This window comes from Psammomys obesus, unplaced genomic scaffold, assembly GCF_907164565.1.
Source record: "Psammomys obesus unplaced genomic scaffold, mPsaObe1.curated_primary_1811, whole genome shotgun sequence".
In the NCBI taxonomy this organism is placed as follows: domain Eukaryota; kingdom Metazoa; phylum Chordata; class Mammalia; order Rodentia; family Muridae; genus Psammomys; species Psammomys obesus.
Window position 1 is genome coordinate 425296 of NW_026596117.1, and position 22935 is coordinate 448230.

The window sequence follows — 22935 nt, forward strand, 5'->3', positions numbered from 1 at the left end:
ACCTTCACCAGGGAATGATTATGGTGGCTGGTTCCGGGGGGAGTGTCAGGATAGGGGTGGGTAGGTGGGGGTGGGGACTAAATCTCTTCTGTCCCAGATCCCTAGCCAGGGACTCAGATGCTGTGGCCTGTGGTGGCATCTGCAGGCTGCCTCTCTGTCCTTCCCTTCCACCAGAGAAGGCTTATGGCGGCTGGTTCTTGGGTGAGTGCTAGAAAGGGTTGAGTTGAGTGTCCTCAGTCCCAGATGTTGAGCTGGGGTTTCTTTGCCAGCTCTGGTGCTGAAGCTTATGGCTGCCCGGCTGCCGGTCGCAGGAAAGTCAAGCTCTCATATTTGTAATAAGCACTTCTTTGGCCTTTGTGATAAGCCACCAGGGAGTATTACTACCATTTCACTGGTGAGGAAAACGCCACACAAAGGAACGGAATGCTTGTGTAAAGGGCAGTGGGAGGAAAACAAGGCTAAGAATTCAGGTGTGGTAGTGGCAGCCCATACATGTGAAACCATGATGCTGAACTCCTCATTTTGACCCTTTCAGATCTCATGGGCACCACTGTGGAAGATAGAAATCCTTTACTCTTTCTCTGCGTCATCGAGAGACACTATTTTTATGAAGTAACGCATTTGGTAATTGCCAGGAGAAGACTAGACAGTAGGAGATCCATCTGGAGGGAAAGATCTGAAGATGAACCTTAATAAAAGACAGTGACATTGAAAAATATGACATATATTAACAAATTTGAATTTTTTTTCATTCTGCTTAGGCTTGGTGTAAGGAACTGCCTAGAAAAACAGATACTTCTGCTTTAAATTATGGGGGTCATTAAAATGAGGATGGTGTTCAAAATACTTTGAATCTTTGTGAATGATTTTCTACACTCACATGATGAATGGGTAGCTTTTGTCACACTGATGGGTTATGATGACATTAGTACTACAAGGAAAATGTCAAATGTGCTTTTCATTTTGGTTGCACAACAGAGGTATCTCCTAGGCTCAATTTTTCTGCTCTACAATGGACCTGTTCATTCTTCTCACTGGGATATGTTGAACAAAATTAGTGGGAGTGATTACAGGAAGTAGGAAGACAAGAACAGGAGACAAAAGAATTGTCATTCAGAGATTTTTGAAAATAAAATTGGAGATTTTTACAGAGAATTCAAGTAATGCTTCATTTCATGTCTCCTTCTGCCAAGGATGAAGAAATTCACTCCCCGAAAATCTCTGATTTTGAATGGCTAATGATTTATTACTCTCACTCCATGACACATTTATTCATTTAGTAAGTAAGCATTTACCAAGTACCAGTGAAGGACAAGCTTCTACGTGTCTAGGACAGCCCTTGGAATTAAGTTAAAAAAGGTTAGTACAAAACCAAAATAAGGAGACATATATTATTTATAGGGCACCAAGGAATAAATATTCTGGAGTGAGTCTGCATGGTTAGGAGAACAAACCCTTTCTCACTTGAGACACACACATGAGAAAAACATATTCTCTGAAAAGGAATCATTAAGTTTCTATAAAATTCTCTCAGGGATGGAACATGGCTCAGGTGATAAAAACAAAATACAAGACAAAAGAACAAACAAAAAACAACTTTCTCTGGGCAAACATGAGGCCTGGTGTTAAGATCACCAACACTTCGTCGGTGCCAGGCAGGCATAGTTCCTCACCCAGGATTCTACATGTGACAAACCCTTTGAGGTTGTCTTTGTATTGCAGAGGCCTCGCCATGCCCTCCGGATCATTGCCGCCAACATTAAATAGCTAACATGCACCCCCTGTGCCTCTCCAGTACCAGCTGCCAATCCCAGGGAAAATAATTCCTCCTGTTCAAGGATAGTTTTTACAAAAAAGAAGCAGTGTGAAATTTCCAGAATGGTATTCCTGCACAGTTTCTCTATGCAGAAGATCACCCCCAGCCAACTCATATCAGTGTTAATTCACCCCAACTCTAAAACTGTTCAGATTTTATCTTAACACAGCAGACCCCAACACAGAGATGGTTCAAACGTATCCTCCTGTTTCCAGAGACCTGCCCAAGTGAGCAGTCACTTCATGCCACCTTCATACATTTGCTGTGACATATTTGCAAACCACTGATACTATTATTGTAATATTTGTATTTAAGCCAATGTCCTATCTCCTTGATTACATTCGACCTTATCCTAATAACACCATCTATTTAAAGAAAAATCACAGGGTTAAATGTTCTAACTCCATGTAATACTCATCATACCAGACCAGAGTTCTGAGTTCTCGGTGTTTATGTTTATTTGTTACATTGATGATTTTTTTTTATTTTGTGAATTATTCTTTATTATAATTCTCGTCTTTGCTACTTGACTGAATCCATCCTGATTTCGTATTCTTTATATTCAGTACAAATTTATGTCTTATACACAGTAGCTTTGGCTTAAGTATAAAAGTGAAAAAGACAACGAATCAACCAACCACACACCCAAAGAGACAAACAAACAAACAAACAAAAATTCCAGTAGACCAAGTCCTATTTCTGTTCCTCTCAACATCCATTTTTGAGGCTCTGGTAATCTATTAACTGCTATAATTCAATACATGGAAAGAGTGAACCAGATGCCATCATGTTTAGAGGTTCATTTTGATCTACAGCCCATCAGATCACACTTGTGATATTAGATCACTTACCAAATAAAAAGGAAGAAAAATTTAAGACTACCTCTCATCATGGACCAGAAATTATTTACAATAGTAACCTCTGTCTGATGCTGACTCTTTAAAGTTAAAACGTCAGTTTGATCTTTATAGTACTTTTCTAATATTAGTAAATAGTCAAATGTTACCAAATGATATGAACTAATTAAGAGCTCCAGGAAGAAATAATTTAAATATCAAAAATATTTGTCTTACAGCCCTACTTGTTTTTAATATGATTTTTTTTCCTCCCAAAAGGCCAGGAATCCTGGGTAGAAGAAAGCGTTCCTGGAAACCATGGATGGTTGTCCTCACTACCACTGCTGTTCTGTTGGCTTTGGCACTACTCATCGGTGTTCTCATTTACTTTTTGGCGTATGGTGAGGCACTACTTTATTGTACTACTTTGAAAGCTTGAAGACTGAATGCACACATTTCTAAACCTTAGCATTTTTCTCCAATCATAAAATAAAAATTTTCTTTGAATGAATTTGGGAAATGGTAATCCTTAATGGAAAAAAAAATATTTCTACTGGTCAAAACCTGATGCTGTTCATGAAATAGCATCTTTTGACTAGTACAAGAAGTTTACAAGATATGCTCTTTATGGAGTGATGATATAGATAGATAGATAGATAGATAGATAGATAGATAGATAGATAGATATAGATATAGATAATAAAAATTTATTATGGTCAAAATTTTAACATTGCTATTAACTTATTGTAGTATAGCATTAATTAAAAGTAATTAATTAAATTTATGAATTGTCACCCACCATGAATTACCACCTATAATAGGTAGTAATTGTGTCAGGATACAACATACAACCATGGTGGTTATGAAGATATGTGATAGTAAAATGGTTTGAGGGTGCGGAAGTGGCTACAGCTATTAAATATTTAATTTTTTGTAGTGTACCAATTATATGACTGTTAGTCTATTTAATGTTGCTATAATAAAATTCTTTTAAAAACCAGGATACTACCTCACTCAGAAAGGCAAATGGGACAGACATTGGAAGAGGGAGAAAATAGGGAACAGGACAGGAGCTTACCACAGAGAGCCTCTGAAAGACTGTACCAAGCAGGGTATCGAAGCAGATGCTGAGACTCATAGCCAAACTTTGGGCAGAGTGCAAGGAATCACATGAAAGAAGGGGGAGATATCTGTCTCGGGGAAGACACCTGTGCTCAGATTTTTTGGTTCTGTTGCTCTCCTTGTGGAGCTTCTGTCCTCTCCAGATCTTACTATTTTCCCACTTCTTTCATAAGATTCCCTGCACTCTGCCCAAAGGTTGCCCATAAATCTTATCATCTGCTTTGAAAATCTGCAGGGCAGAGACTTTCAGAGGCCCTCTGTGGCAGGCTCCTGACTTGTTCCCTGTTTTCTCCTTCTTCTGATGTCCATCCTCTTAGTCTTTCTGGATAGGGATTGAGCATTTTAGCCAGAGTTCTCCCTCTTGATTAGTTTCTTTAGGTGTACAGATTTTAGTAGGTTTGTCCTATATTATATGTCTATATGAGTGAATATATACCATGTGTGTCTTTTTGCTTCTGGAATAGCTCACTCAGGATGATCTTTTCCAGTTCCCACCATTTATCCAATCAAGTAGCATTCATGGAGGTAACCTAGAACCCTTGCACAGATGTAGCCCATGACAGTTCAGTCTCTAAGTGGGTTCCATAGTAATGGGAACAGGGACTGTCTCTAACATGAACTGATTGGCCTGCTCTTTGATCCCTCCCCCTGAGGGGGGGCAGCCTTACCAGGCCACAGAGGAAGGCAATGCAGCCACTCCTGATGAGACCTAACAGACTAAGATCATAAGGAAGGAGAGGAAGACCTCCCCTACCAGTGGATGTAGAGAGGGACATGAGTAGAGAAGGTGGAGGAAAGGAAGGATTGGGAGGAGAGGAGAGAGGGAACTACAGGGGGGATACAAAGTAAATAAAGTGTAATTAATTAAAAAAAATTTAAAAAAGAAGGGGGAGATAGAAAGACCTGGAGGTGGCAGGAGCTCCACAAGGAGAGCAACAGAACTGAGAAGTCTGAGCACAGGGGTCTTTTCTGAGACTGATACTCCAATCAAGGACCATTCAGGGAGATAACCTAGAACCCCTGCACAATTGAAGCCCATGGCAGCTCAGTATCCAAGTGGGTTCTCTAGTTGGCTGGCTCTTTGATCACCTCCCCCTGAAGGGGGAAGAGACTTACCAGGCCACAGAAAGGACAATACAGTCACTCCTGATGAAGGCTAGGGTCAGATGGAAGGGAAAGAGGACCTTCCGTATCAGTGGACTTGGAGAAGGGCAATGGAGGAAGTGAGGGAGGGAGGTTGGGATTGGGAGGGAATGAGGAAGAGGGCTACAGCTGGGATAGAAAGTGAATAAACTGTAATTAATATAAAAAATGAATAAATAAAATTTAAAAACCAGGATACCCTATTAATAAAAGAGGCATCAGGTGTCTGACAATAATACAAGTTAGTTTGGGTGACTGCAATAAGAACCATTACAACATGGAAGATGATATTATGAGAAGTGTGTACATTGGGGGCGAGTAATGCTTGAAAAAGAGATCACATGGCAAGACAGGACATGAAATACAAGGAAGAGCCTGACTTTATGAGATTAATCTAATTCTGTGAGAACTGATGTACTCTGTACAAACCTCTGAGCAATCATGATACAGTTAGCTCCTGCTTGCCCCACCTGTGAGAGGACTCATGCCGTTCAGTGCTATGGTACAGATGACCAAGCGTCCAACATAAAAACTGTCAGTATCCCCTACTTCTTTTGCTCAAAGGGATTAGTAGAAACTATCCCATCTCTGCTCTGCCTTTTAGATCAGAAGACTCATTACTACAAGGCCTCCTTCTGGATTCCCAGCATCAGATACAGCTCAGATTTGTCCAAAGAGGAGTCAAAAATTCAGACTGACCTGAAACAAAAAGTCAACAATGAGGTAAATCTATGATTTGCTGCTAGCACCATTGCCACCCTGGAAGCAGGTAAGGTGGAGAGCAATAGGAAAAGACACCTGATATCAGCTCTGGCCTCCACAGGAATCCATGTGCACAAACGATGAGTTTTTCTTTCTGACAAGCGAGTTTGACGAGCCAGTCATAATAAATGATCTTGCAGTAACCATTGTTCTGTTTTCACTGCTCCTGGTCTTGTTAAGAAATAAGTTGATCTAAAATCTTTCGCTAATGGTGAAGTATTCCAAATAATAAAGACAAATGGCACATAATGGCATTCATAGATGTATTTTATTCCAAGTAAATATTTTATACATTTCTTTGGCTAAGTAACTAAGTTTGGAAAAATGCCTGTGAATGCACCCAACTCTCAATCCTTTCTCTGAAGCATCAAACTTAATCTGAAATTGTCTTACCAAAACATAAAAAACTGATTTGTGCATTACACTCAGAAACTAGTATAACTGAATTTCAAGACATTGGATTTTCAGTGGGTAATGGGACTGTGCATGGCATCCTTATACAGAGTATCTCTGGGCCTCCAACTCCAGCTCTTGAAATGCCTGCCTTAATTCAACTCTTTGTGCTGATCGCCTTCAAACACACAGGAAGATTTTCAGATTATAGGAATGACTATATGACAACAGGATTATGTTCAAATGAGCTTCTTTGAGATATATACAAATATCTTCCTTGAGATATAAACAAACATTAAGATAAACGACATTTCTGTGTCATGGCAGGTTTTAAGTAAACATTTTGAAATTTATAAAATTAATATTTAACAAAGTTCTTGTCCCTTATTTTATTTTTCAGATGGATGGGATGTTTCAAAGATCCAGTTTAAAGCATCACTATGTTAAATGCCAAGTTGTCAACTTTTGGTAACCACAGTTAATTTATTCACCTTGTACTATTTAGTTATTCTTCACCTAATTCCTCTGCAGGCAACATCTAACAACCAAAGCTTTACCAAAGAAAAGCTAGCACAGTCTCCTCAGATTGCAATGCTCCTACACAGGATATAGTGGGAGAGTTCTTGAAAAATCATGAAATGTGTTCTACTCTTCTTTTTCATCTTTGCATTTCAGTTAAAGAATCCATAAATCCCTGTTACTTCTGTTGATTTTACTTGCTCCATAGTAGCTATCTTCTAGAAATATTTACAACACGAGAATATAAATATAGGATATAAAAACAAAGTTGTATTTATAATTTTACATCTGTCACTAAGATAATGATCAAGTTTTATAAGCAGAAAGTAATATAAGACTTAACATCTGTGTGATATATAAAGGGGAAAATCATGACAATAAACTGGATGTTTTATTTTCATGAAGATACAAATAACATTTAAGTACTAATAATATGGTATTAATAATAATTACTAGGACATTGCCTCACTTTGGTGTCTTTCTTTTTCAGGCCAAGTAATGATAGTTTGAAAGCAGACATACTGATTAAATTTCAGTTTTTCGGTAACAATGTGGGCACTTTGAAAAGACAAGCTGAAAGCATTTTGGACAAGAAGTTGCAATCCACAGACAGCTTCTTGAAGAGAGACATTTCATCACCTTATCTTAGAGGCAAGAAAGACTTCCTTTTTCTTCTCTCATTAGTAAACACTTTTTGACAGTCTTGAGACTACAGAGAAAGCGTCTTTATTTCACTACAAAATAAAAACATTCTCCTCTAGGTCTCTGAGCAACCATATAATGAACAAGCTGTCACTCAGTGGCAACAAAAATTACCTTCCCTTGCCTGGTATAAAAATAATTATAAAAACTGTATGATTATCCAAATATAAAAGTATTTCCCTTATTAAAACAACCCACAATGACATCTTTTCAATTTAATAACAATGCATGTGATATTTAAAAACAGCCTAACCTACGCTATTGATGCACTAGTCGCTAACTCTCTTTTTTTGACAATATTTTTCTCATCTGACTCTAGAAAGTAAATGTGGTATGATACACACATATATACCACACACACACATACACCACACACAGAGAGATGTTAGATTAACCCAATCTTCCCATAGCACACAGGATAGGTTTGGCCCAGGACATAGAGTGAGCTGAAGAAAAATGCCAAGTCCTGCTAAGATGTATCTCAGTCACAAAAATAAAATAAAATAATAAAATAAAATGAAACTATCTCCCTGTCAACACAGATGTGAAACAGTAGTTGATAAATGTTCAGTATATGAGATTTTACAAAGGTCTTTATAATTCGCAGATAGCTGTTTGCCTCTAAATTAATTTAGAAGCTTTCCTATGTCATCAGAACTTAATGTTGGAAAGCTAACAGCAAGTTACAAGTTACCAGGAAATATTCCCTCATTGCTTCTTCCCCAAAACTGAGAGAGCAAGAGTGATTATGATAAATCAAGAAGACAGTTATACTATAGGTTGTGCCAAAGTCACGAAGAAGAATCAAACAGCTTAAAAGAAAAACTTGGGGTCTCACCAGCTAGAGCAGAGTACACCCTGAATCCAGGAACTGAGCTTTACATGGCAAAGGTAAGACTGCTGAAAGAAAGCCGTAGTTGAAGCACACAGTATGTATGAGATGAAATTTTATATTTACAAATTTGTGTGCATGTGTGCATAGATGCTTACGTGTGTTTGTTGGAGAAGGGTACATCTTATTATGTGTGTTCTATTTTATTTCTTTTTACAACAGACTTTGTTGTAAAAAGTTCCTTGGGTACAGGAAATGTGCCTGCTCTACTCTGTGGTGTACACAAGCACTGAGCTCAGCACTTGGTGGGGGACTGGCTCTTGGCTCTGTGCCAAATGTTTGACCTTTAGCTCTGTAAGATAACTCAGTCCCCTGAACATAGGCAAGATACAAAAGGGGTCTTTAGAAAGTCAATTTCAGACTTGTTCTGTTCTCTTTTTATTTATTTTCTCTAAGATTTCATTACTTGCAACTTTATCCTATTTAGAATTTTCTCATTATTTGAATCTATACATCTCTGTCTTTAATTTGAGGAATTTTCAGCCATCCTTTTTTTTTTTTCAGATGCTCTTTTAAGACCTGTATGTATTTTCCTTACTTCCAGAAAACCACAAGTATCAGTGTCCTGTATAGTATCTCACAGACACCAGAGGGTTTGCTCATTTGGGTTGTTTTATTCTACTTTTCAAGCTGAATAATCCTGCTATTGCCCTCAGCTCCCTGATGCTGTTCCTGTCATCCATCTTCTCTAAGAACATCATCAAGCCAGGCGGTCTGTTCCCACTGCTATCACTGTATTTTGGCTATTTGCTCATTCCTATCATTTTCAATGGTTTTTTAAAAAAGTTATTTCTACTGCTTTCCTGATATTTTCTATTTTTATTTATTACAAGAGAATATATCCTTGGTTGTGACAGCTCTTCAAAATCTGTATCAGTTATTTCTAGCATTGTAAAATATCTCCAAATTATCATTTATTGGTTGTGTTCTCATTCAAATTGCAGACTTCCTATTTTGTTTTGTTTCGGTTTGAATAGAAGTTTGTATATTCTGAACACTATTTGCTTAGAGAATCTTGATCCTATTTATTTTTCTATTTTAGCAAACAGTCAACCTGCTTAAGCTGGAAGCCTAGATTATTGGTTAGTTATGTTATTTCTATGGCAACTCAGGTTTTGATTATTGCAATGCATGAAAAGGCCACAGGAAAAGCATTATGATGAAGTGAGTAGCTGGTCAAAGATTGCCAGTAGAAGCAAGACCCAGACACATTCAAGACCTTGAAGGCCAAGACAGTGAGGAGGAAGAGAGGTTCAGTGTGACACTAGGACATATTAGGAACCCAGCCACCTAGGTCCATCTGGAAAGTCTGCATTTATTGTAAAATCAGGGAAATCATGAGAGGGCTTTATTATTACAGTAAATCTTAAGGACTTTCTATAATTAGCTTTCTAATGGCAATTCCAACTCAATGTCCCTTGAGCCAGACCTACGTGAAAGAATTGACGCTGAAATGCTAGATCTGTTTTCATCCAAATATGCTTAACTGGTTATCACTACACATGTTGGCATGAAGAACAACAGACATGATTTGGGGAGACAGCACAGCTTATGCCATTTTCGGCTTTGTTTAATGAGTAAAAAGTGGTAAAATGACATGTTGAATGCCAGTGGAATCTCAGACAATAGAAAATAAAATCTGTGGGCCAATCGTAAATGCCAGGCTGTGAAGATGCCTTGAATGCCTGTACTACATAGCACCATTCAAGTGAGGCCACAAGGAAAGATTTCTTTGTATGTTGTAGGGCATGTGTAAATGTCCCAACACAACTTTTATTTGACTCTGCTTCAATAAATTGGTATGAGGTTAATTTTCCAAATAAATATCTGTGTATGTCAATGACTTTGCAGTCATGCCAGGATCTTCCTTGAATTTATGTGCAGTAAGAAAATTAATTGATCCTAAAAGCTACAGGATTATTGCTTTTACATTGAGTTTCCTCATTAGTACAGTTTTTTCAAATCTGAGAACTTCGTGTCATGTAGGCATTGTATTTTAAATTATAGTAGTTATGTCTCTGAACAATGACCTAGACCTTTTTTTTTTTTTTCAGAAATGAATGCAGCACAAGCAGAGCATATTCTAAACAGCAGTAAGTCCCAGACTGTCACTGATAAGTTATTAAATCAAAGAATTCAAACTCAAAACACTTTGGCCTTTATCTCTATGTATCCACTTCCTCAAATATCTATGGTATTTCTAAATGGATATGTGAATTATTTTTAACCAATGAAAAAATTGCTAGTAGTTAGAAATGCTTTTATGGATGCTATGGCAATATTTTCTCTTTCAGTTGTAAGATTCACTGATGACTTCTTTAAAAATTTCCTTAAATTTTTCCAAGTTGTTTTTATTTGGTTTAATTTGTTAAAATATAAACTTTTATATAGATTTAAATAAACCCCTTAACTATAATATAGAAAATAATATTTATTCGAGGATTTAAAATATTATGTATGAAATTAATCTGAAACAAACATCAAATATCACTAGAGTAACCTTTTATGCATAACAGGACTCAGAAAATGTGAAAAACTAATTTCAAAGGAAAATTGCTTCAAATACACTAAAGAAGCTGATAACTAGCTTTTAATTATTAATAGTTTAATTACAATAATATGCATATTCAATCAATTTGAATATCCAGCATCCTCATTACAGTCACTGTTAATGTCAATGAATATTTTAAAGGCATGGCACATCCATAAATACCTTCAGGCTTAGCTGTTTGACAAAGACATCCAATCAGGTTTATAACTCGATGGAAGTAAGCATGTTATTTCCTTCTGGCTCCAGATTGCGGCTTGGGGATGGAGTACCCACCCACGGCAAGAATTGCTGATGGCAAACCTGCAGACAAAGCTTCCTGGCCATGGCAAAGCAGCCTGCAGGTGGACGGGATTCACCTCTGTGGCGCTTCTCTCATTGGCTCCCAGTGGCTCCTGACCTCTGCCCACTGCTTTGACAAGTGAGTTCACGCGTTATCCCGAGAGTCCCAGCGTCACTGGGACTTCTCACATTCATATCCAATCATTCTTACCTTCTCATCCATCTTTCTATCTTAACTCCTTGTTGACAGGAGTAGAAAAAAATATCAGTTCCTGGAAAGAAACGCAAAGAATAGATTGCTTTCAACTCCAACTGAAATGTCTTTTGCAGTAATCTCAGTTTTAGAAAGAAGTCAACACAGAAAAAAGACCAAGTATGCTCACCAGTTTCCTGAAATACAGTGACGTTTTCTTTTAGTACCATTCATTGTATCCCAGCCTATAACTCACATCTGATATTCTATTGAATATCATTGGTATATGCTTTTATTCTCTGTGTGACTGTTAAATATTTAACATATGGCACCGTTGAAAAAGAGACATATGATAACCCTAGTGAAATTAAAATGAGATGGGGAAATATCCTGGTTAAAAAGCGCAATGGAAAAGAATTATTTAAAAAAATGTGTAAAATGGAGTGGGCTACAATTGGGATATAAAGCGAATAAATTATAAAAAATTAAAAAAGAAAAAAGAAAGAAAAAGACATGAAATAGGGTTACAAATTTCTTTCTGTGTTTCTGTGTCTTTTTTCTTTCTTTTTTGTCTATGTCTCCTTCTCTATGTACCTGTGAATAAAAATATATAACTGTGCTTGGTGATGGGTATATATGAGTCTCTGCAGAAATATATGTAATTATGTCTAGTATTTCAATTTTTAAAGTTTTTATTATCTGATTTTTTATTTATTACAATTTATTGACTTTGTATCCCAGCTGTAGCCCCTCCCCCAGCCCCTCCCAATCCCACCCTCCTCCCTCATCTCCTCCATGCCCTTCTCCAAGTCCACTGATAAAGGAGGTCCTCCTCCCCTTCCCTCTGACCATAGACCATCAGGTATCATCGGGGCTGGCTGCATTGTCCTCCTCTGTGGCTTGGCAAGGCTGCTCCCCTTCTCAGGGGGAGGTGATCAAAGAGACAGCCACTGAGTTAATGTCAAAGACAGCCCCTGTTCCCCTTACTATGTTTGTATAATAAAATACCAGTAATATGCTGCTTCCTTTAAAAAAAATGCATTCTTATTCTCAAAGAGAATAGCTAAGCCTACTTTGTAACAGAATCTTTTTTTATCGCCGAGAAAGCAAAAGGTCAAGGTCAGGATGGGAAGGCCTAAAAACGAGATGGTGGGAAAAGCCAAATCCTTTAAAGGATGTGCCATTCTCCCGCACTTACGTCTCATTGCCCATCCAGAATCCTGGGCAACTCTAGACCAGAAATGAACTTGTTCTTCTTTTCATTTGTGATCAGTTACAAAAACCCCAAACTGTGGACAGTCAGCTTTGGAACAACCTTAAGCCGTCCACTGACGACTCGGAGGGTGGAATCCATCATCATTCACGAGAACTATGCAGCGCACAAACACGATGACGATATCGCTGTGGTCAAGCTCTCCAGCCCCATCCAGTATTCTGAAAATGTACGCAGAGTCTGTCTCCCTGATGCTACTTTTCAGGTCTTGCCAAAGAGCAAAGTGTTTGTCACTGGATGGGGAGCACTGAAAGCGAATGGTGAGTATCTCAAGAGAAACAAGGACACCAACGGTGCAAACCTGTGCTGCTTCTGCATGGAAGCCCCCAAATAAATATGAAATTACAAAGTATAAATCAAGATAGTCCCATGAAAATCAAAACAGAAATTTTTAAAATTATGAAAACTTCTGCTATAAATAGTATCCATACACTTTTTTTGGCTTTAGTTTATGCCTGACTTTGCAGGGTTTTTTCTCATTAATTAATTAATTTATTCATCCCAATTGCAGATCACAGCCCCTGCCTTCTCTCCTCTCACCCGCTTCTCCCTTCCCCCGTTCGCTTCAGAAAAGGAAAGCCCCTCTGCCACCCTCCCCACCCCAGCACATCAAGTCTCATCGGGATGAAGCAGATCCCCTTCCAACGAGGCCAGATAAGGCAGCCCAGCTAGGGGAAAGTGATCCAAAAGCAGGCAACAGAGTCCATATCAGAGACGGCCCTGTTCCCACTTGATGGGGAACCCTCATGAAGAGCAAGCTTCCCATCAGATACATATGTGCAGGGGACCGAGGTCCAGTCAATGCATGCTCTTTGGTTAGTACTTCAGTCTCTGTGAGTCCACAGGAGCCTAGGTTAGTTGGCTCTGTTGGTCTTGTGGAATTGTTGTCCACTCCAGATCTCTCTATCCTCCCATCTTTTCCACAAGACTACCCCACCGCTGTCTCTACATCTGTTCCTATCTGCTATTGGGTGGAGCCTTTCAGAAGGCAGTTATTTTAGACTTCTGTCTGCAAGTGTAACAGAACACCATTAATAGTGTCAGGGGCTGGCACTCTCCCATGGAGTGGGCCTCAAGTTGGACCAGTCATTGTTTGGCCATTCCCTCAATCTCTGCTCCATCTTTATCCCTGCACACCTTGTAGGAAGGATAAATTTTGGGTAAAAGGTTTTGTGGGTGGGTTGGTGTTCCCAGCCCCTCACTGGAAGTCTTACCTGGCTCTGGGAGGTGACCCTTCAGTCTTTATTTCCCTCGCTGCCTGGAGCCTCAGCTAGAGTCACCCACATATTCCCCCTGGAGCCTACCCTGCTGCAGGCCTCTAGCCTGTCCCAGAGATGCCCCTCATAGGTTTCCCTTCTCCCTCCCAGCCCACTCACCCCCACTGCTCTCCCCATACCTGATACCTGCCCTCATTCCCCTCCCCCCACCTTTCCCACCCAGTTCTCTCTTTTCATCCACTTCCACTGTCAGATTTATTTCCCCTTCTAAGTGAGACTCAAACATCCCCACTTGGGCCCTTCTTGTTACTTAGCTGCTCTGGGTTTGTGGATTATAGGATGGTTATCCTGTACTATATGGCTAATATCCACTTATAAGTGAGTACATACCAGGTGTGTCTTTCTGGGTCTGGGTTTCCTCACTCAGGGTGAGCTTTTCCAGATCCATCCATTTGCCTGTAAATTTCATGCTGTTATTATTTTTAATAGCTGCATACAGCATCTTTTCAGTGCATGCTCAGGAGTGGCATAGCTGGATCCTGAGGTAGAACTATTCCCAGTTTTCTGAGAAAGCACCAGATTTCTAACATAGTTGTGCAAGTTTGCACTTCCACCACCAATGGAGGTGTGTTCCCCTTGCTTCACATCCTTGCCAGCATTAGGTCTGACTTGAGTTTTTGATCTGAGCCATTCTGATGGGTATAAAATGGAATCTCGGGGTTGTTTTGATTTGCATTTTCCTGATGACTAAGGACAGTGAACATTTCTTTAAGTGCTTCTCGGCCATTAGAGATTCCTCTGTTGTGAATTCTCCATTTAGCTCTGTACTCCATTTTTAATTGGATTATTTGGTTTGTTGGAGTTTAATTCCTTGAATTCTTTATATATTTTGCATATTAGCCCTCTGTTGGATGTAGGGTTGGTGAAGATCTCTTCCTATTCTGTAGGCTGCTGTTTTGTTCTATTGACAGTGTCCCTTGCCTTATAGAAGATTTTCATTTCATGAGGTCTCATTTATTATCTTTGATCTTAAGAGCCTGAACTGTTGGTGTTCCGTGTCCTTTGTAAAATGATGCTTGTGAAAGGATTCTGGGTAGTTGCCAGATGATGATAAATACCTTGTGTTTAAACTGGCATTGTTTATGTGATTATTTAGCTGGGTGATCGGGGCAAGACTCTTAACCAGGTGATATTCAATTTTCTTAACTGAAAATCCAGAATACTCATATCTATATCTTTGACAGTTTTTGCAGGAATGAAATAGATGATACCAATAAATGTACCAAATATGGTATCTATACACAGAAGTCTCCCCAAAGTGTAACTGATTCTGGAACACTGTCATTAGTTCCAAATTCTTCAACTTTAGGTTGAGAGTTTAAGCTTTAGGATGAGTTGTCAGAATAAAAAGTCAACTTTAGGATGAGTGTTTCAACTTTAGGATGAGTTGTCAGAATAAAAAGTCTTCCAACAGTTCCTCATCTGTTCATTGCTTCCTTTTATAGGCCCCTTTCCCAATTCTCTACAAGAGGTTGAAATAGAAATCATAAGTAATGATGTATGCAACCAAGTTAATGTATATGGCGGTGCTGTATCATCAGGAATGATATGCGCTGGATTCTTGACAGGAAAACTAGACGCCTGTGAGGTAAGTACACTGTAATCCACAAAAATGTCTCCAGTCGATAGGGATGAAATCACTGACCATAGGGTAATGTCATTTAGCACAAATCCATGAAATTAACTTAAGCAGGAAAGAGGAGATATGAAAAATGACTGAATAACACCAAAACACATAACCTCCATGAAGCATCTTACTGAATGGAGCTATCTCAACAAGGTTTCCATTTGCAAATCAGAACTCTACTGAATGGAGCTATCTCAACAAGGTTTCCATTTGCAAATCAGAACTCTTAGTAGAGACCAGTAATTCAGATGGGTAGTAGAAAGCAATCATTAAGCCACAGAACCAAGGCTCAGTAGTCGTAACTGAACTTTGAATATCTACTTCTACTAACTTTAAGCCACAGGGAGACAAGAGCTACTGACATTTGACACTGAATAGCTAATGCCCAAATAGAATTACACTATTAGGAAAAACAATCTGCATTCATTCCTATGCCTGTAGTATGTCACAGATTATTTTTCAGATTACACAAACAACATTTTCTCCATAGTTACAACACATTAATTTTAAGCATTTAAGCACAGTATCAATTCTAAAGTATGGTTATTTGAAGGATTAAAAATAACTACGAAATTCAAGATGTGACCTATATAGCATTGTGACTTGGCACAAAAACATAATGACTCCTTGAGAAATTAATACTGGCTCTGATAATTTGGCATATGTGTGACATTTATTGTATGCAAATGTTGACCTGTCATTGGCTGTCATGTGATAGTAAGAAATATTCATTAACTTATTTATTCAACATTTTGGGCACCAAAGTTTACTACAGACATTACTGAGGGAAACTAACATTTTTTAAATTTTTTTTATTTTTATTTTATTTTATTTTTTTAATATTAGTTACAGTTTATTAACTTTGTATCCCAGCTGTAGCTCTCACCTTCATTCCCTCTCAATCCCATACTCCCTGCCCCTTTCCAAGTCCACAGATAGGGGAGGTCTTCCTCGCCTTCCATCTGACCCTAGCTTATCAGGCTTCTTCAGGACTGGTTGCAATGTCCTCCACTGTGGCCTAGCAAGGCTGCCCCTCTCTCTGGGGAAGGGGAGTTCAAAGAACCAGCCATTCCCAGATGTCCATCAATGGAGGAATGAATACAGAATTATGGTACTTTTACACAATGAAATACTACTCAGCAATTTAAAACAAGGAAATTATAAAATTTGCAGGCAAATGGTGGGATCTAGAAAAGATCATTCTGAGTGAGATATCCCAGAAGCAGAAAGACATACACAGTATATACTCAATATACTAAAACATGTACACCTAAAGAAGATAAACAAGAAAGAGGACCCTGGGTAAGATGATCACTTAGAAAGACAAATGGGATGGACATTGGAAGAAGGAGAAAACAAATAACAGGACAAGAGCCTACCACAGAGGGTCCCTGAAAGACTCTACCTAACAGTGTATCAAAGCAGGTGCTGAGACTTATAACCAAACCTTGGGCAGAGTGCAGGGAATCATATGAAAGAAGGAGGAGTTAGTATGACCTGGAGAGGATAGGAGCTCCACAAGGACCTAATATATCTGGGCACAGCGGTCTTTTATGAGACTGTATCTCCAACCAAGGACCATGTATGGATATAACCTAGAACCCCTGTTCAGATGTAACATTTTTAAAAAATGCAATGATCTGATAATCTCATTAGGGAACAGGTTACGGAAACAAAAGGAGAAAGTCAGGATTCAGCTACACATTCTAGAATGCAAGGGAATCCTTTCATTCACTCTCTGAGAAGGAGAATCAACATTTATTTCCACATACAACAGAATCACATGGCTTAGAGAATAAACATGATCTACACAGGAGTTGACTTTCTCGTCTCAATGGCTCGTGCTCCCTTATTGCCTTTTACCATTAGTACAGTAAGAGCATGCGGATCTCAGTTATAATGGAGATCTCAGGGAAGGGACCTGGGGAGGATCCCCTTCAGTGGCTTCCATGTTCACACTGTGCACCAGACTCTGGAAGAGACAAAGAAGAACTGGAAGAATGTAGAAAGGAAGGGGCTTCAAAGCTGCACCAGAAGCTTCTGCCTCCTTCACCCTGCATTGTTTCCCTCTAAGAACCTGTAATAGGCTATCACAGGGTATGTTTTCTGGAAAGGATACAGTCATTACTTAAGATAAACTTTAAACCTTTTGTAGAAACCTTAGACTAAAGAAAACTGAGGAGTCCTCACGATTTAGAAACTTTAAGTGTGTTTATTGGGAATCAATTGACAGAACATTCCAGAACACCCTTGTACTGATGAGTGAGAGTGCGACAGGGTGAGAAACTAATTTGAAACAAGACATCACTTCTAGCTAATGGAGTCAAATAAGGCATCATGATGGGGGCGGAGCTCTCAAGTTAGTTCCAAGTATGAATTTGTTAGACAGTCGGGTGTCAGTTAGCTCTCATTTCTGTCACTTTTTATTTATTGAATTGACAACATGTTTTCTTTTTTTCTCTTTTCTAGGGTGATTCTGGGGGGCCTCTGGTTATGTTACATGATAGCAGTATCTGGTATCTTCTCGGAATTGTTAGTTGGGGAATAGACTGTGGAAAAGAAAACAAGCCCGGAATTTACACCAGAGTGACTCATTATAGGAACTGGATTAAATCTAAAACTAACATCTAATGCAACAGTCACCCCTTTATCCAACCTGGCATGTCACACAGGGCCTCTGGCAAATTGTACACAGTATTCAGTCTTTGTTGCCATGTTGCTTTGTCATCTAGTTCAAGATGCAAATGAGTATGCCTCCTTCCTCTTAAGTCAGAAGAGGACAGACTTTTTGTTTTTTCACATCAATGGAAGGGTCCCACTGACTATGAATGCAAAAGATGCTGTCTGCTTCAGAAAGATTGAACAGTCTGCAAAGCATTTGACTACCTCCCTGCTCACCTCTATTCTCCTACTTCATACTTTTTTCAACTTACAGTAATGTGGAAGTTGAATAAATGCTAATTGTCCAGCCACCATTTTTTTTTCTCAAGAGATGCCTTCGTTCTCTGATGCCGCCATAGATTTTGTCTTCTTCATCAAAAGTCCTCATTGGCAGTTTGTTGCTATACTGACGAGATAGACCAAATTAATGAGTCTAAGGCAATGGTGACAAAATGATGGAGGAAGCACTAGACATGAAGCTAAGACCTCGGAGGTTGTGAAGAGCAATACTATTCCCTTTCATCTTCAGATAAGCATTAAGCTTTTCTCTGAAACTTTTTATTTATATTTGTGCATATTATTTTTTCCTTTAGACAACTTAGCTGATGTATATTTGGAAGCAGCGTACCCACCATGTGTTTTTTAACATAACATAAAAGAAGAAATATAGATATTTACTTGTATACATACATTTCTATACTTGGAAATAAAAGGTTATGTTTATTATCCTTTTTATTAATGAAATCTTAATGTGCAAGAATCTAAGAAGGTTACTTTCAGTTCCATCTCTAAAATGAGAGGTGTTTCAATACTTGTATAAATTTATTTTTCAATTGTATTTTGTTTTATCTTAATGTGTTTTATTAAACATGTTTATTTTTTAACCATATTTAGAATATTAAATATGAATAGGATGGGAAGTCAGTATAAGTTAATTCCAAAAGTATAAACACCTGACATGTGAAACTAAAGTACCAGCTGATATTCACAAAATGTTTGATACAAGATGTTTGTCAAGATGCTGTTGTGTGAAATTTGAATTTACTGTTAAGTAACAGGTATACTCTGCAATAGAATATTTATTTAAAACATTCAAATAACTAGGAGAGCATCTCTAGAATACCTTAATTTCATTGATGAAACTGTCATTTCCATATGTACTTATTTTCACATTTTGCAATATCTCATGTGAGTATAGAGTAGTATCAAACCAAACTCAGACTTATTCTGTGTACATCTAAATCTTTATCCTCTTTTTAAAAGTGATGAGCTTTCTCCTGTGATAAGGTTTTCACTGAGGTTTTGTATCAAGTATGAGTCTCACCTAACATGTTACACTGTACATATTGAATGATATTATGATAATAAATGCAACGTTCTCTCTGAGTTGTTTCTGCGAGTGATTGCTCAACTTCCATGTTGCTGACACTTTGTCACTGGCGCTTTTCTTTCGTTTTTTGTTTGGGAGAGGAGGGAGACCATCACGGACATTCTAGGCCACTTGGTAACATTCCTTACTTCTATAAAGGAAATGCCTATAGAATCCAGTTCCCCACCACTCTTCTGCCAAGTTGTGGCAATCAAAACTGACTACAGTTCATGCAATATGCTTCCAGTAGAACAAGACCACCTTCAGTTAAGAACAGCTACGATGAGACCATTACTGAAAAAGTCATGCATTTAAATTCTAGGAGTGTCTATGGTCCCAGCACATCTACATAATCATACATCTCTTGGAAACTGAACTTGTCTGAAGGAAATTGAAAGGCGATCCATTTGCAAATAAACCATAGAAAGGAGATAGAGAGGTACAAATAGTGGAATTTCCTCTAAGACTCTAAGAGTAGCTTCTGTAAGTGTGTTTTCAGATCAAATACATAATTCTCACTTGAAATGGCATTTATGAATTCAGCTGAGGCAGTAATGCAGAGTAGAGAAACTTACAAAGTATCACAAAGCCCTAAAAGATACTCTATCTAGCATGGTAGTTACAACATAGATTTAAGTTAATTTTTAAAATTAAACTTTCATTTCCTCATTTGGACTAATCATGTGTAAGCAAAAACAGCAGTCAAGTGCGACTAATGGCTACTATTCTTGCCTCATAGATTATATGACATGTTTGTCATCACAGCCATGATAAAACAAACCTCTACTATCCAAGGAAGCACCTATATAATCACTTATTCTAACAAATTTCTTGAGTCTATCATAAACAAAAATGTCACAGATATGTTAAATTCTACAGTTATGAGGAATTTATTATGAAGTCCATGAGTGTCAAGAGTTGGCATTCTGCAGGTCCAAGGACTGATTTTCTAAGTTTGTCTTTAGCCTTTTTAGGAGCCATTCATTGCCCAACTGTGTGTGTGAACCAACATCTTTGTGACTATTCGGTAGATTCTTTTAGAGCGTACTAACAAATCATTAGCTTCCATGAACCGAAAAGTTAAGAATGTCATCATAGGCTTACAATGTCTGAGGCCCACAGCAGTATTCCCTGCTTTGTTATAACTAGTTACTTAATAGTTCCACCAAAATATTAAAATGTATTTTAATTTATATTATTCTCTTTATTTTTTAATAAATAAATAAATGTTATTTAATTAAATTTATTAAATTTTATTTTATTTTATTTATAAAAAATAAAAAGAAATTTTATTTTAATTAATAAAAAGAAAAAATGAAACCAAGAGCTGGTTCTTTGAGAAAATAAAAAAGATATACAAACCCTTAGCTAAGCTAACTGAAAGGCAGAGGGAGAACACAAGAATACATCAAACACATCATCCACCAAATTAACAAAATCAGAAACAAAAAGGAGGACATAAGAACAGACAATGAGGAAATCCATAAAAAACAAGTCATACTTGAAAAGACTATATTCCAAAAAATTGGAAAATCTAAAGGAAATGGACAATTCTCTGGATAGATTTCACTTACCAAATTTAAATCCAAATCAGGTAACCATTTTAAACAGTCATCACATAGAAACAGTCATCAAAAGCAACAGAACACCAACAGCACAGACTCTAAGAGCAACAATCAATAAATGGGACCTCATGAAATTGAAAAGCTTCTGTAAAGCAAAGGACACCGTCATCAAAACAAAGCGACTGCCTACAGATTGGGAAAGAATCATCACCAACCCTCTATCTGACAGAGGACTCATATCCAATATATATAAAGAACTAAACAAGCTGAAAAGCAACAAACCAAGTAATCCACTTAAAAAATGGGGAACAGAGCTAAAGAGAGAATTCTCTGCAGAGGAATATCGAATGGCAGAGAAGCACTTAAAGAAATGCTCAACCTCATTAGCCATTAGGGAAATGCAAATCAAAAGAACCCTGAGATTTCACCTTACACCCATCAGAATGGCCAAGATGAAAATCTCAAGGGACAACACATGCTGGAGAGGTTGTGGAGAAAGGGGAACCCTTCTCCACTGCTGGTGGGAATGTAAACTGGTACAACCACTCTGGAAATCAATCTGGCGCTTTCTCAGACAACTAGGAATAGCGCTTCCTCAAGATCCAGCCATACCACTCCTAGGCATATACCCAAAAGAGGCGCAAGTACACAACAAGGACATTTGTTCAACCATGTTTGTAGCAGCTTTATTTGTAATAGCCAGAAGCTGGAAACAACCCAGATGCCCCTCAACTGAAGAATGGATGCAGAAACTGTGGTACATCTATACAATGGAGTATTACTCAGCAATGAAAAATAAGGAAATCATGAAATTTGCAGGTAAATGGTGGGACCTGGAAAGGATCATCCTGAGTGAGTTGACCCAGAAGCAAAAAGACACACACGGTATATACTCACTCATATAAACATACAATATAGAATAAACCCACTAAAAGATGTACATCTAAACAAACTAAGCAAAAGAGAGGACCCTAACTAAAATGTTCAATCCCCATCCTGAAAGGCAAAGAGGATGGACATCAGAAGAAAACGAAAATAGGAAACAACCTCGGAACCCGCTACAGAGGGCCTCTGAAAGCCAGAAGAAAACAGGAAACAACCTTGAAACCTGCCACAGAGGGCCTCTGAAAGCTTCTGCAGTATAGACTGTCAAAGCAGATGCTGAGCCTGATGGCCAACTGATGGGCAGAGTGAATGGAATTCTATGTAAGAAGTGGGAAATAGTAAGAGCTGGAGGGAACGGGAACTCCACAAGCAGAGCAACAGAACAAGATAATTTGAACACAGGGAACTTCCCAGAGACTCATACTCCAACCAAGGACTATTTGTGGAGATGACCTGGAACCCCTGCACAGGTGTAGCCCATGTCAGTTCAGTGTCCAAGTGGGTTCCATAGAAATGGGAAGAGGGACTGCCTCTGACATAATCTGATTGGCCTGCTGGTTGATCACTTCCCCCTGAGGGGGGAGCAGCCTTACCAGGCCACAGTAGAGGACAATGCAGCCACTTTTGATGAGAACTGATAGACTAAGATCAGAAAGAAGGAGAGGAGGACCTCCCCTATCAGTGGACTTGGGGAGTGGCATGCATGCAGAAAGGGGAGGGAGGGTGGGATCGGCAGGGGAGGAGGGAGGGGCTCATGGGGGGATACAAAATGAATAAAGTGTAATTAATAAAAAAAAAATAAAAGATTTAAAAAAAAAAGCCTCCCAACCTAAAAAAAGCACAGGTCCAGATGGTCTTAGAGCAGAATTCTTCCAGACATTTAAAGAAGAGCTGATCCCAATATTCCTCAAACTATTCCACAAAATAGAAACTGAAGGAACATTGCCAAACTCATTCTACAAAGCCACACTCACCCTGATACCTAAACCACACAAACACTCAACAAAGAACTAGAATTTCAGACCAATTTCACTCATAAACATCGATGCTAAAATACTAAATAAAATACT

General features: G+C 38.4%; 1 protein-coding gene across 1 annotated transcript; it reads left to right on the plus strand.

Annotated features, from left to right (window-relative positions):
- The first annotated feature begins 286 nt into the window (after positions 1–286).
- Positions 287–18016, plus strand: LOC129692694 (transmembrane protease serine 11G-like). Its single transcript, XM_055629168.1, has 12 exons — positions 287–470; positions 536–649; positions 1986–2043; positions 2932–3053; positions 5522–5640; positions 6473–6540; positions 7082–7242; positions 10240–10278; positions 10983–11154; positions 12482–12741; positions 15204–15346; positions 17855–18016. The coding sequence occupies exons 1-12, from the start codon at positions 287–289 to the stop codon at positions 18014–18016; spliced, it is 1602 nt and encodes a 533-aa protein (XP_055485143.1).
- The last annotated feature ends 4919 nt before the right edge of the window (positions 18017–22935 follow it).

What these genes read in the sequence shown, in the direction of transcription:
- LOC129692694 (XM_055629168.1), top strand. Translation starts at nt 287, where the DNA reads ATGGCTGCCCGGCTGCCGGTCGCAGGAAAGTCAAGCTCTCATATTTGT. An exon ending in TGCCAGGAGAAGACTAGACA is followed by an intron (nt 650 to 1,985) that starts GTAGGAGATCCA and finishes ATCTTAACACAG; the next exon opens with CAGACCCCAACACAGAGATG. An exon ending in AGAGCATATTCTAAACAGCA is followed by an intron (nt 10,279 to 10,982) that starts GTAAGTCCCAGA and finishes TTCTGGCTCCAG; the next exon opens with ATTGCGGCTTGGGGATGGAG.